Raw genomic sequence first — 15,578 nt, forward strand, 5'->3', positions numbered from 1 at the left:
GCGCAGTTTGCGTTACTTTTACCCGTAACACGGCCAATTGAATTCCCCCCTATGAGTCTATGGAATTTTAAAAGTGTCAGGATGTTGCAAGCATCTGATTGGATAAGCTTCATGACTGATCCAATCAGATACCCTCATAGTCCCTCACTGAAAGGTTATACCCCGACTACTAGACAGTGTAAAATGAATAATTGGGCATCCATGTACTACTTCTTAGATCTGAAATAAGATTTAAGTTTTAGGAAACTATTCCCACTTATTCCCTTAAGTGAGGGCATCAGAAGTGTAAATTATGGGAAAATGAAAATCATGAGTTAAAGATTTTGGTTGAAGAATGGGAATATTCTGGGAAACGTGGAACTCACAGGGCACAGAACAGCACAGAGTCTGCAGATTAGTCATGTATAGACAGCTCAAGCCATATGCAAGACCCTTTACCTGCCACGGTTACACACTGATTATTGCCCTATTACCTTGGCAGTAATCCCAAATGATCCCCGGGGTTCAACCATCTTTTCCAGGACGTAGCACTTTATCCCAGCAGTGCTCACATATTCGTACACCACACCGTGCTCAAGTTGGACATTTTCCACGGTCAAATTAATGAGTGGCGCATCTTCATTGACCTGGGAAGTAAAATTAGGGATCAAACCTGCAAGGAAACATGAGAATAGGAATAGAGAGAGATGTTAGCTGTAGAAATGCCATGTTTACTCCCAATGTTATGGTGTGCTATTTAAATAGCAGAATTCCTGCTTATGATATAGTTTTGAACATATATGTAGTGCACAAGACAATTGAAACCACCAAATAAATCCACTTAATTGGGTGTTGGACCACCACATGTGGCCAATACAGCCTGTAGAAACTGTAGCATTGATTCTTCTAATTTCTAAAATTGTGCAGAAGGGATGGATAACTGTTCTTTCGCAAGAAAGTCACTGAACTTAATCCTGAATAATGGTATAAAATGCTGTCTCAGGTGTCATTACAGAATATTTGATTCGGTTCAGATCTGGTGACTGAAAAGGCCTTGACATATGGAGGGTATTTTCATCCTTAAAAACATTCCTACCATCAGGAAAGAAATGCTGCAACATAGAGATATCACTCAGTACCATCAAGTAGCAATTAGCATTAACCTCATCTTCTCAGGGAATGATACACCCACCCCTGGAAAATGTGCACCGCAACATTACAGAACCAAGAGAACTCTTTGCTGTGTGAAGCAAGCACTCAGGGCTGTATGAAGCAAGCACTCAGGGCTGTTGATTTCTTTAGGTTAGCGCCACATTTGCACTCGTAAGTTTGTCAATAACATAGTGAAGTATGATGCATGTCTTTCTCCACTGCTTGTTAGTCCATTGCCTGTGCTCTTTTTCCCACTGAACTCACAAACGAGCATGGTCGGGTGTGACGAGCAGTTTATGTACTACAACCCAGCTGAGATCCTGCTCTGTGGAGTAATAGCCTATATTTGATTAAACTATCTGCTCTCACCACAGGTTGAAATTTGCAATCAATTGATCTGCAGTTTAGTCTTACGCTACAAATGAATGCACGGATATCACAATATTGGAGCATGCAATTCTGTCCACTGGATTTCTACTCTGAAATCACCTTGGACAACGTTGCTTGTGAAATATTAGCAAGTTGAGCTGAAGCTCCTGTCAAATACACCCCAAATATCAACCCTCTTTCAATGTTAGCGAGGTCTCCCCTTACATAATTGTAAGCAACTAGAGCAGATCACCACTATTACACATGAGCTTTATCATGCAGAGATATTATTTACCAGGTGTTTTTATTTTGGTGCCATGTAAGTGGTCATTTTTTAAAAGGTACAAGAATCAGGGTGAAACATAGGTTCATTAAAGTGCAAATAAAAATGTGAACACATTTGTTTGCGAGACATGCCATTGTGATAGATGCATGTTTATATGGGCTCAAATCAGTTCTGCAAACACAGCTTTTGCTGACCAGAGCAACAAAGACCATGACGGCATCTCAAAGTGAATTGCATTGTGCTCTAAAAAATGATGTATAAACTGAAAAGAAGTCCACAAAAATCTTCTGTAGTATATCAGTTTGTTTCTGATACATGTTAGTGACTTGCCATGTGGGATAGACTTTCACAGAAATATGGCACAGTGATGAGAGCAATTTCTGATAAGCAGAAAAGGTCTCTAACATCCAGGGGAAGCACTATGACTCTCAACCACTTCATAACATCCAATTTTCTTCACGTTTTAGAATGTCGGCTAATAAAATTATGAATATTCCTTGGAGTCCAAGTATGAGATACTCTGCAGAGTATATTCATATATCACTATCAGAACTAGTTACAAGAAAGTAGTGTTCTGAAAATAAAGAGAGAACCTGCTTGTTAACCTTACAGGAACTAAATTTATCCTCATATAAGCCTTCATAAATTTCACCTCTACAATATGTATTTTATGCTTTTAATATTGAATCACAATAAAATAAATCATCCTATACATACAGATGAACACTAACAGGCTTTTTGCATACATGTGTGAATGCCACAAGCATCCAGCGGACAATCTTTAAATAACATGCACACACATTACAGATGGAAGGCAAGTGAACCGCAAGTGATGGGGTTTTTCAGGGAAACAGTCTGCAGACTTTAATAATAAATGAGTTCCTGTCATATGAGAGAAGGAGGCAGCTTGTATTAACTGGTACAGCACAGGCAGATTAACCCCATTCACCACCAGAAACCAATTCTCTCATTAACAAATACGTTCTAAAAATGACAGCTTTTGAGAAAAATACAGTTCTCACACAACAATGTCCAGAAATTACAATCTCCACAGGAGGAAAGAAAGCAAAATATATCATGTAATGCAAAACCTCAACTATTTACTAAACTACAATTTAATTTAAGGTATGGGGGTGAGTCTGGATTGTCAGAAACAATTTTTTTTTTTCGTTTGTTTGTTTTTTTTTGTTTATCTATTTGGATTTTAGATTTTATTTCAGGAGAGTTAGGGACTTCTTATAATAGAATATTGGAATAGTTTGTGGAAGCCATATAAACTAACTAAAGAGCCTGATCTCCCAGACAGAGCGATATCTAATATTTGAGGTTTATTTAAAATTTGAAAAAATTATTGGGTTGTGAAATTAAAGCATTTGCTTTTTTATTTATTTTTTATCATTTTATTTAAGTTTATGATTTTTATTTCTAACTTGTAGACAATCTTATTTTCTTAATGGTCACATTTACCAGCACTATAGGAATCGGTGTAAACTAGACCTAATAGTGCTAGCAGGGAGGAAACCACTGCTGGGGGAAGTCCACAGATATCACAATGAGGAAGCAGCCCAACGCTATGTGCTGAAAACGGGTTCCAGGAATGGAATAAAACAGTTCCTGAAATCCTCTGTGGATTCTTCGGCTGTCATTCACCTATTTGACTAGCTGTGTCACAAGACTACTGACACCATTTTTTTACCTGCCACTTTAAAAAAGCAAGTGAGAATAAAGAATCATTTTTAAATGAAAAATGGTCAGTAAGTAATTTGGAAAAAATAAATACATAAATAATGATAAAACAATAAGCTCTTTGTTTTGATATTCTAACCCTTATGCCGCCTGAAGCATGTCACCTGAATGTGCAGTGTCACCTAGCCAACCCCTCACCCTGACCCTCTGCCAATCACTGTGCTCCTGAGGAAATGCAGCATCAACATACACAATCACCTGCGCTTCCTCTGTCAGTCACTGTATTGGCAGTGTGAGCAGAGGTATCCTCCCTCTCCTGTACTGACACAGTCCAGCTGCTGCTAGTCATCTCTCTGTTATTAGAGACTGCAGATGACTGCTGGATGTGCACACTGCGCTTCTTCCTTCAGTCACTGTATTGGCAGTAGGAGTAGAGGCAGTGCTTTTTTTTTTTTTCTCATAGAACTCACCGGAACTAAGTTTGGGCACCTTTTTTCAACGGATTTTCCAAGTTTTAAAAGTAACTTTTGAACATTTGATGTTTGGTCCATGTGGACTTGAATCGCCCTGTCGAGCGTAGCAGGTCAGCGACAAAATAATTTAAACGGTGCATGCGGGCTGCTTGTGTGTCGAGTCCGATGCAAGCATACATCGTCCGCCCTGGTTGTGATGGCACTGCTTGGCTTGTGGCGCTACTCAGCATGTGATTGGTCGTGTGGTTGCCTGCTGAGTGCTTACTGTGGGAGACGACCATTATGTTTCGTTACACAACTGACGTGTGTGGGTGTGCGTACAGTGATTGACTACGTGGTATGAGTTCCGGCACCTTTTTTCTTACAAAAAAAGCACTGAGAAGAGGTATCCTCCCTCTCCTGTGCTGAGACAGTCCAGCTGCTGCTAATAAGGAGACTGCAGGTGATTGCTGGATGTACACACTACGCTTCCTCCTTCAGGCACTGTATTAGCAGAATGAGTAGAGGTATCCTCCCTCTCCTGTACCGACACAGTCCAGCTGCTGCTAGTCATCTGTCTGCTAATAAAGAGACTGCAGGTGATTGCTGGATGTACACACTACGCTTCCTCCTTCAGTCACTGTATTAGCAGAATGAGTAGAGGTATCCTCCCTCTCCTGTACCGACACAGTCCAGCTGCTGCTAGTCATCTGTCTGCTAATAAGGAGACTGCAGGTGATTGCTGGATGTACACACTACGCTTCCTCCTTCAGTCACTGTATTAGCAGAATGAGTAGAGGTATTCCTCCCTCTCCTGTACCGACACAGTCCAGCTGCTGCTAGTCATCTGTCTGCTAATAAAAAGACTGCAGGTAATTGCTGGATGTGCACCTCCTCCAAAAAAATAAATACATTTTATTAAATGGAGCAGTTTCTGTGAAGCAATTGCAAAGTTCTTGTTGTATCCTGATGATAGTTTTTAAAATGACACCCACGGGATAAATAAAATAAGTTTTATTTCCAATGTAATATCCTTTAGTTTAATGCGGTGGTACTCCCCCTAGCCTCCTTCGCCCCACTGCTTTTGACAGTGACTGTCCAGAAGAAGGGGGCGGAATAAGATAAGTTGTGGCACCTCAAGTAACAGTCCGTTTTTTACCTGACAAAGCTATCATGCAGAAACTAATCACACAGGTGATACATTTAGTTCTGCTACAGTAAAGTTTATAAGTTTACAAATTACAACGTGGTCCTTGCTGAGTGGATTATTTGGTGATTGACAAGCTCAGTCTTGCTGTATGCATCACCCCTTACTGACCACACCCTTCAAAGTTTTTCTAGATGACCACTGTCAAAAATTAGAATCTGCTTTTACACCACAGGGAAGTTCAAACCATTTAAATTCCATTTGACTTAAAATTATTGAAAAGACATCATAAAAAATGGGGTGTATGAGCAACAACAGGCAGAAGGATCCCAGAAATAACCTAAACTACTCTACAAACTGATGCAGTATGAACAGACATTAACTCGCATTGTCGTACTGTGATCTGTTATCTGGTGCCTGCTGTCTTTCATTAATACCTGTGTCCAGCGAGTGTCCAGGGCTGCTGTCGTCACACAGGCTGCCATTCAGACAGTCATCAGATTTACATCTCTGTGCTCTGTCCTCTTCTGCGTCCTCGTGTGTTCTGTATATCCACTGGAACAGTCCCTAGAACCACAGCATAGTATTGATACATATCAAGAAGGAATTGTTTCCCTACTGTGCTGAGTAACATATGGCAGATCATCACATAATGAAATGTACCATATATAGGAGGGGAATTAAATTGCTGGCAATGTCGTGTACGGATATTACAATAAAAATAGCTGCTTAAAATATTATATATATATTAATAATCTTGATAGATAGATATATCTATAGATATAAAACACGGGGTTCTGAACTCATAACTTCAGTGATCATTAGGAATAATGCACCTGTTTCTATCCCAGATAAGTCTCTCACTTAATTAAAAGCAATAAACCTGTGGTCTTATGCTTTTATGTAGTCACAGAACTCCTCAGTGACTTCTAATATCCCTATAATCTACAGTAGGGAGTTCATTATTCCATATATAAAACTAATGTATACTGTATCGATATCTTATTATTTATAATTGACATTAACAACAATATTTTCAAAAGCTCATAGAAAGATTCAGGATGTTGGCATTCTAAACAGTAACAGTTTTGTCTGCGAATTCTCATTATTAATTTTATTTCTGTTTTCAGGTGTAAAAACTGACTTTTTGGTAAGAGGTAAATACAGTCCACAAAAGCAACAGTGCCTCCATTTACAGGTTGTGAATTCACAGAAATGCACCCAAATTGAGCTACTGTAACTTTTTAAATGTAACACTTCCTCTAAGAAGAACACAAAAGGTTGATTATAAAGCAAGTAATAAAGAATGGGGATATACGCTTAGTTATGGGGTTTGTTTTGGTGTTTCTCACACTGAGCAACTCTGGGCAATTGTAGATGAGGATTCTGGGAGATGTAGTCCTGTAATACCTGTGTTCCATACCATACTCACCAGTGGGTTTTGTGGGTTTTTCCGATATGCTGTAAAATGTTCGAGAACATCGAAATAGCTGTCACGCACAACATTGTTTCCATTAACTTTGAGGATACATTGCCCAGGGTGAAGACCAACAGCTGCTGCCTGGGAACCTAAAATCAATATCAAATATTACCATACTGTATCCCAAATTAAATCCTGAACACTACAGTAAGACGCAATATGAGTACAATCAATCATTTATAGAGTAGAAATATTTCTAATCAAATAGCAGGCCCCAATAATTTAGTGCAAGCTCAAAGCCTCAACCACAGATAGAAGTCCTTTAGACCCTGCAGAGAACTTGCAGGTCAAAATGGCATGGGAGAGTCGAGAGAGATCATTAACACCAAGCCAGCAGAGGAGAGGTCCATTATAATTGTTTAGTTCCCCACTCTTGAGGCCATTACTCTGGCATTGCCATGCAAGTGACATCGGCAGCTGGAATGTTATTTCTGGTAATAACCTATCTCTATGTGTTGTGTTCCCACTTCCTGAGGGCCGTTCTGTATGGCTAAACAGAGGCTGTTTACATTGAGGTGGGTCTGCTTCAGTTACTGAATACAGGCTAGGCCACTATAACTATTCTGCATACATTATTAACCATTTAAACACTTTATTTACCACTTGCAATATTTCTAGAATGCCCAGTGTTGTCCTCTTCCATCACCAAGAGCAGATTACCAATATTTGCAATTATAAAATTGTGTTTAACATTTTCTGTGGACACAGCTCTGTCAATTTCATACAGTTTCATTTTGCTAAATTTCTTTCTCTACCACCTCTGCTGGACATTAATTCTAAGCATCCACTACACCCAAAAGAACAGTCTTATATTATCGCTGAGCTTTCCAACCTCTCCCACATGTAGGGATCAGCTATCACAATGTGTTTTAAAACTGAAAAGCATTTCTTTGTGTTTCTTTCTTTCTTTTTTTTAAGATCTAATAAAAATACTTGGCTAGATGCATACAAATAAGGAAATGCCTCGGGGGGGGAGGGTTAATAAAATGTTCTGCTGCATGTTCCTTGCCCCTTCCTTGGGGAAAAACACCAGATGTTGGAATGCCGAGCAAGACTATTGGTGTGAGCATATCTGTAGGTGCATAATATTGGTAGACGTTCACGGGACATTAATCTCCACTCTCACTGGGCTGTTACTGACATTACACTAAGCACTTGTTAAGATGTGTTTAGGATAAATTGTTAGGTTTTCAAATTTCTTACACCTAACAAGGCATCTCAAAAGGAGAGAGCCTGGGCAAGCAAATGATACACTCTAGCTAACTTATTATGGACTGATGTAACCGTGGCCTCAAGCAAACACACATTTCTACCTGATCCATGTGACTGGGGTGTAAATAGCCTGCAGATCTACTGTAAATCAGTTACCACTGCCTCAACCCAATATAAATATTGACAAGAGCTCACCGGATTTATGAAACAAATTTTTAAGGACAGTCCTCAGAATGTGGTTTCTGAAATGGGTTCCACCACCAAAATTCTGTGTGGCCCCAACATCATCTAAGCATTGTGTTACATGGCAGAGTTAAGTATATAGTAGAGTGCATTTTGAGTGGCACAAAATCAGTACAATATTCCATACATTGTAATTGACATAGCCAAAGTCCATGGCTTGAATGGTTTGTCTCTGACAGGGAATATATTCCCTGGAAACATCCCCAAATCTGCAGGTGCTACTCAGTTCTTGATATGCAGCCCTAGTAAAAGCCGGGGCCAAGTCAAACTACATGGCCGTCAAAATGGGGTCTGACCACTCAGACCAATAGGAAGTTGCAAGCTCCATGTTTGACTTGACTTGAAGAGCTGTGTAGAGAAACAGAGGTGTTCCTGATAAACCTTTACAGGTACAGGGGCTCAGATGATGGGGAGGGCACAGTCAATGTAACTATGGCAGCTGTGTGATTATATTGCGTCAAAATATAGTAGGCTCAGCAGATTAAAGGCACATGGTTTTAAATGAGAGGAATGAAAAATGTATGTGAAGATAGGATAGGGAAGAACCGTGGGAGGTAGATGTCAACCTAGCTTAACCTTATAATATTGTATCATCTCATAAATACAAATTTAAGTTGACCTGTTTTCTGTTTCCACTCTATACTTTGCAATATTTGCACTATTTACATAATTATATCTATGCAGCATTAGTGTGTAACACTGAATACCTTATAAACAAGGGTTTGCCAGTACAGTATTCAATGACCTCTAACAGTGCTTGTTTTCATGGTAATCTGCTACATTTGATAAAATAAGAGGAAGTGGGTGATTGGGATATATAATATATTAGCCCAGACAATTATAGATATGTTCATAATAGTAATCAATCAGCTAATTATTGAATGATCAAAAAGAGAGGACAAGGAAAGTAGCTTATGGCACTCAGATGGTCTGGTGATAAGCAGAAGTCACACTCTCTGTGTGCTGACCACACACCCCTCCACGACCTCCCCTCTTCTGGCAGCAGCACACAGCATTTGTCTCCAGATTTCTTTTAAAAAAAAAAATGGTCACCTTAGTCTAGCTACAAAATCTTTATGCTACAAAATGTATCATTTATTTGCTAAAGTTGTTCAGTTCTGATTACATAAGTTACCAGTAATGCCTCTCTACACTACTGCCCCCTCTAGAGGTAAAAAGAGGAACAATGTTGTTCTATAGAAAAATCCATGGTGGCAGGAATTCCAAATGAATAAAAGAGTTTACCTATCATTATAAGGATCACACATATAAATTATACTAACATTATAATGTATTGCTTTGTTACCCTTTCATTCTCATGAAAGAGTATAATTATTGCTGTTTTTCCTCACATTGTCACCTTTGATTTTACATATTACAAACTACTGCCATCTAGAGGTTACAAAGAGAACAAATCACAATCTGTTTCCCAATTATCATCAGAGGGGCCCAGTGATACACAGCAAATAGGACCATTAGGAAAGATACATAATGTTAGTGTAATTTTTTGATAATCTCGTTGTATTTTTGCATCCCCAACATATTTTCTACCACTGGTTCCTTGTATTTTACCTCTAACTCTTTCCACATTACACTGTACAAATACTTGACATATGTACAACAAAGAGAAGAGCATCTCTGCCACTCCCCAAAGACTCACCTCTCCCCACAGCATGCACGTAAGGCGGGGCTGACCCTCTGATCTGAAAACAAAGAGCTTGAGGGTAGTCTGGGATTTTTACCATTCTGAGTAAGAAAGAAAAATATAAAACAAAGATTGTTTATTATTTTATTGCAGCTAACACACAGAGAGCAATTATTACCACAAGGCCAAGTGCAACTTTACACATAACATACCCTATATCCCTCTACCCTGGTGACATATATTTAATACAGTAACATTTTTATAAGAAAATGTGTAGATCAAAGTGTCTCAACCCTGTGCCACAGAGAATTGTAACAGGGCAGATTTTCAAAGTCACTCTATTTGAAAGCAACCAGGTTAAAAAAAAACCCTAATTTAATTTCAGGTGGGCTCATACAGGCATATCCTGAAAACCTGCAGTATTCAAAGTCCTTGAAGAATTGTTTTGGGAAGCAGAGTCCCAGAAAATGCATATTCAATTACAGGCCCCTCATGAACAAAGTTGTGTTTGAGTGTTATAAAATAGATATAAAATCATTCTCTAGATAACATCAGATAAAGTATGTTGTCACATCACTAGGGTCAGAATAATACAATAGTGTATGCAATGAAATTATTATTTTACAATAAAGTTTTCTAGTTTTGAACAATAATTTTATTACATCCATTAATTCTAACAGCTGAAAAGATCTCCTCTAAAGTGACATTAAAATGCTTAAATAAATGAATATTTCTGTCACACTACAGAGTAGTTGGGCTTAAGAATAAACAGTGATGTACTCCAGTCTTACTCTTTTGATTTGGTTGCGATGAGGATCCTGATTGGTCTGCGAGAGCAGAATGATTGGTTTAGGAGAATCTCCACCTCAGAGAAGGGACGAAGAAACACAAGATCTTCATTGATGGAATAGATCTTCCGCCCCACCTGTAATCCAGCCATCTAAAGGGGGAAGAAGAGATGAAGAATTTGGCTTCAATTTGTCCCATTACTTGTATACCAGCCACAGCATTCCGAGGCAGCATAACCTTTAATGCTCTGTGTAATGATAAATTCCTGAGATCTAACATGGTGTAAGGGATAGTGTGTAAATATAGAGGGAGCTATTTCACTTACCGTCCAAGTAGCAGCTCCCATTATTTACAGCTTGGAACTACCTGGTATATACCACCTCATATCAAGTGCAAGTCATGAACACAGCACTGCATGAAGGTATTTTCTAAAAGTGATGGACGCTAGACTGACGGTATTTCTCATAGAATGAGGAGAACATTTGCCTCCATTTTACCAACACTTTTACACATTTATAACCATATTGGTGTAAATGTGTTGGTATTTCAAAATGATCAGGAGTGGAAATAGAAATTAATGACATATGGAAATGTTTGAGGCCTCGTTCCATCTACACTGATTCACTAATGTAATTTACTTACATAACCCAACACACTTTATAACCATATCACAGAAAATGGAGGACATTCAACCTAGTTTACATTCATTTTCTGCATATTTAGAAAACACTCCAAGCCAATGTTTGTCACTTCCTGGAGCAGTGAAAAAGAAGGAAATATCTGTCACTTCCTGAAAACCACTGAGGGAAATAAGAAAAATGAAACATTACTTCCTGGACCCCTAGGGACAATGGTAAAAAGGGAAATAACTGTCACTTTGTGGACAGCCCTGGGGACAATGAAAAAAAAGAGAAATGTCAATATGTCTGCATCTCCTTCAGGGGTGACTGTGGATTTCGCTAGGTGGCAGGACCGCTTTGCAAGTCAGTGGGTTGTGGGGGTGCCTCCACTGCTTAGGTTTTGTCAAATTCATAACCCCTGATTAATGCTCTGAAAACTAGTTGGGTGTGGGAACATTCTGGGCCTGATTCACTAACAAATGCAAAACCAACATAATGTGCGTTTTTTAAAAAGCACATGTACATCAGGCATATGCACATCCGTATTCAACAGAGCAGATCTGAAGATACTCGTGTTGATGGATACGGGTCTAGCTCTGCTCTAACAGACAAGACACTGCAGGATACAACCAATACATATGTGGAATATAAAGTCACAAAAGAATGCACAGAAAAAAAAAACTATTCAATTATTGTCACCGGTTAATATAGCATTAATAACAAAACATTAAAAAAATTATAATTTTTCTTTTTTCTAAAAACTACATTAGATGTTATGAATGTCTACCTCGGTACGCCCTTACTGTACACATTGACTACATGCATACGCCCATTCCCCTCAAAGTTCTGGCCTTGAAACTGTAGGCTGTATTAAGGGTCTTTTGCGCTTGAAGATGAGTTGGACGCTGCTGCTTTCTGTGGCGTATGGTTAGTTTCTGAGCATGTGCAGTGCGATTTTGCACAAAATACAATACGTATCAGGCCTTCTGTTTTTTAATCTACTAGATAATTCCAGAGTTACTGTAAGGACTCTTATAATTTGTTACTAGTATCTCTGAACCAGGAACTGCGAGGTGTCTGGAACTGAAAGGAACTTATTGGGTGTATAAAAAGATCAGGAGTGGAACTAGAAATTAATGACATATCAAAATGTTTGAGGCCTCTTTCTATCTACACTGATATACTAATGTAATTTACTTACATAACCCAACACTGCAAAAAAACTCTCTTACATACTCAGTGGCAGAATAACGCATCAAGATGCTGCTCTAGCCTCTCAGTAGAGCATACCGCAGTACCTGCACATGCATAGAAGAGGCCTTCGCTCTGCTCGTCTGAGCGCTGAATGGGGGCCTTGGAGGGGGGGGGGGGGGGAGGTGACCAGACAACTGGAACCCCTGTCCCCAGGGTCCTATTGTGGGTTCCCCCACTGTACATAGTCATTAGTCTTTTTCCAGTGTCTCAGAAAGCTCTTTGATATGGGAATGAATTCCATCTCAAACCTATGTTGCAAAGGGAAGATGGCAGCAACCAAAGATTATTACTATAAACCACGGATAAATTAATTCTTTACTCCAGCAGCGGCAACGCATGTTCCTTCAAGCATCAATTTCTTATATGTTAGAAGATCAAAGTCTCCCACACAATAAAAAAAAAATCTCAGATTAGGTCTGAATATGCTAAAGGTTTACATACTTCATAATTCAACAAAGACAATAAAAGTTGGATCAAGGTGTTGAATAAACCTAAACAAATGCTGTATTTTGCATGCTATCTGATGAATCAAATCGTCAGAGGAAAATCAGAACATTTCAGAATACAGGAAGATATATATAGGGTTCACAGCTTTCTCTCTCCACTATATATATTCCTTAGCGGTAACAGATGCCTTCTTGTATTGGATCAAGTGATGCTTTAGATTTAATGACCCTTTATTATCTGTCCATCTCTTACAGGATTCTACAGCAAGTCTATCAGAAAACATTAACTATCAATGGTTAGTTCTATTTTGTGGCTTTGTCAGTGCTGAGGTAGGGATCCTGGTTATAAATACTACATGTTTCTTACAGGTAAAAAGAAACAGAATACCCTGCCTGATGCATGTCGATAAGCTCAAATTTCACTGCATCAAAAACCTTCTGAACATATCAACCACAAGATAGGCAATTACCAGTCGGTGTCTCAAATTGTCCTTAACAATGCTCCAAAACAAACGCAATGGCATAATAATTACCAGGAAATTGGTGGGGATGTTAGGGGATAAAATGATAGCTATTTATTTAGTCTGCAGCCTTTGGACTCATTTGAAATTCTTTAGAAATACAGGGGCCACAGTTATTTGGGGGATCAGACCTCTATACAAATGTAGTCTTTTTCGGGGTTTCGTGGCACTTGAGTGAGGGCAGGATATAGATCTTTACATTTTTGTTGAAGTTGTATACTGTATATTAGTGTTTTATGATTAGATCCATCATCGGGTATTAGCTAATGCAAGTGTTTATGATCACAACATGCCTATAGTAAAAACTGACTTATACTCAACATTTTTTATCTATGTAATGTTGCCTTTCTAGTTAGGATAATTGATCTTGTGTTTCCCTGATATCCCCTCCTGCTCCCTAACTCCCCCTTCATACCATCTCTTCTCTATATTTTTGTATTTGAAAATTATTAAAGTAAACAATTAAATAGAAAACGAAAATTGCAAATGTGACTGATCCCTACAGAACAGTCCTGGTGCTTATAACATTCGTCTGTGCCCTCCCGGAGATGTGAAATCAGTCAAGAGACTTCCTCATAACCGCTCGTTCTATTCATTCTATATGTAAGATTGGATCTTCATGCTGGACTGCAATGTCCTGAGAGGTAACAGATAATTACCAACGCTGAAGGTTAAGTGCATCAGTTGGCTATTTAAAGCCTTAATATAATGAAGATAGAGTGTTCCTGTAACCAAGCAACAACCCTCTGTCAATCCAGAAATCCACAAACAAATCATGTGAGAGACAGATAAAAATCAAAGGACAATTTACGGTTATTGTCTGACTGTAAAACAGCAATTGCTAAATAAGTGTAGAGTCGGGGCGTCAGGTGACATCCCTAGATCACAGCGCTAGAAGGGTCTTTCAAATTAACCAATTTATCAAGATCCGGCTTCATTAAAGTCTCAAATCTCATCCCACTTCTAACCTTCTATCTCTATTACACATTCCTGTAAAATGCTTCAGCATATAGTAAAAAATAAGAAATGACAATAATCCATTGCAAACTCAAAAATAGAAAAATATGAGCGTGTCAACAGCTAAAATATCAACATTACCGCAAATGGTGAAAGATGAACAAAAAGTGCAGAAGTGAAAGCAGTAAATGGCATCTTTCCAATTGCAGACAGTGTGCTTTGTGTTTCAGAGACACTTTCAGAGTGTTTAATCTTGACACTTTCCTCTAATTTGCAATAAGCCCCTTCCTAATGTCAGAGGCACAAGCTCATAATAACAGTTTAAGAAAAGAAATGTCGCCTTCAAAAGCTATTAATTTTTTTTTGTTTTAACTATTTATTTTGAAAATATAGTACCGATATACAGAAAAGTATCAACAATCAGTACATTACAGAAACACACATTAGCGGATAACAATGCAAAGGAACAGTCAAGCAGCAAAACATAACATCATAGAAGAAACAGAGAAGAGCAGTTGTTGCACTAAATGTTCAAGCTGTAAAACATTTTCAAGAATAGGAGAACAAAAATGGGGGGGGGGGGGGGAAGGGGGGGAGGGGCACTGGTCGTTGCCGGAGGAGGAGAATAGGTCTTGGGGGGGGGGGGGGGCAAGATTCTAATCACCCGTCAAAGGAGCTGGAGACAATGGAGACCTAAGAAAGCAGCCTTAAAGGAAAGGGACTGGTAGAGGAAAGAGGAGATTACAAGTAGAGCCAGGGAACCCAAATATGGTGGAATTTGCCATCCTTACCGTGCAAATGATGGGTGATCCGCCCTATCCGGACGATAAACCAAATATAAGACCATAGGGCTGACATAATAGCCACCAAGTACCATGCATGGATGTGGGAAGCTAATTTAGCGGAGTACCTATCATCGTCAGTCAGGGGATAGCAGAAGAGAAAGGGCCATTGGTCTTTCCGGACAGTACTCAGAAGGAGGGAGGAGGGCCCTAACTCGGTCCAAAAGGAGGATATTTTAGGTCAGGACCACCATATATGTAAAAAAGAGCCCGTCTGGCACACCCTCGCCAGCATAATGGAGAACTGGAGGGAAACATTTTGGCAATTTTGTCTGACCAGGAGGCAAAAGAACATCAAGGGTTAAGCTATAGATATAAGAAATCATACCTCTACTCAGGGGAGAGGAGAGACATAAGGTTTCAAAGGGGAAAGTAGGGGGTGGGGGAGTGGCACCCCTGAGAAGAGATCCCACAAAGTGTCGCAGCTGGAAACACTCGTAGAATTTGGAGTCTGGATATTTACATCGCAGATCATCCCAGGAGATGAAGGCACCTGAT

The 15,578-nt window shown here is 39.2% G+C and overlaps 1 protein-coding gene across 1 annotated transcript in view; it reads right to left on the reverse strand.

Moving 5' to 3' along the window:
* PREX1 (phosphatidylinositol-3,4,5-trisphosphate dependent Rac exchange factor 1) overlaps nucleotides 1–15,578 on the reverse strand; it is a 192,644-nt gene that overhangs the window by 25,359 nt on the left and 151,707 nt on the right. Inside the window, exons 18-22 of the mRNA XM_075176396.1 lie at nucleotides 10,443–10,591; nucleotides 9,667–9,752; nucleotides 6,504–6,640; nucleotides 5,509–5,638; nucleotides 474–652 (exon numbers count right to left, since the gene is read on the reverse strand). Of these exons, the coding sequence (XP_075032497.1) occupies nucleotides 474–652; nucleotides 5,509–5,638; nucleotides 6,504–6,640; nucleotides 9,667–9,752; nucleotides 10,443–10,591 (681 nt within the window). The remainder of the gene's footprint in view (nucleotides 1–473; nucleotides 653–5,508; nucleotides 5,639–6,503; nucleotides 6,641–9,666; nucleotides 9,753–10,442; nucleotides 10,592–15,578) is intronic.

This window comes from Mixophyes fleayi, chromosome 6, assembly GCF_038048845.1.
Source record: "Mixophyes fleayi isolate aMixFle1 chromosome 6, aMixFle1.hap1, whole genome shotgun sequence".
NCBI classification, from domain to species: domain Eukaryota; kingdom Metazoa; phylum Chordata; class Amphibia; order Anura; family Limnodynastidae; genus Mixophyes; species Mixophyes fleayi.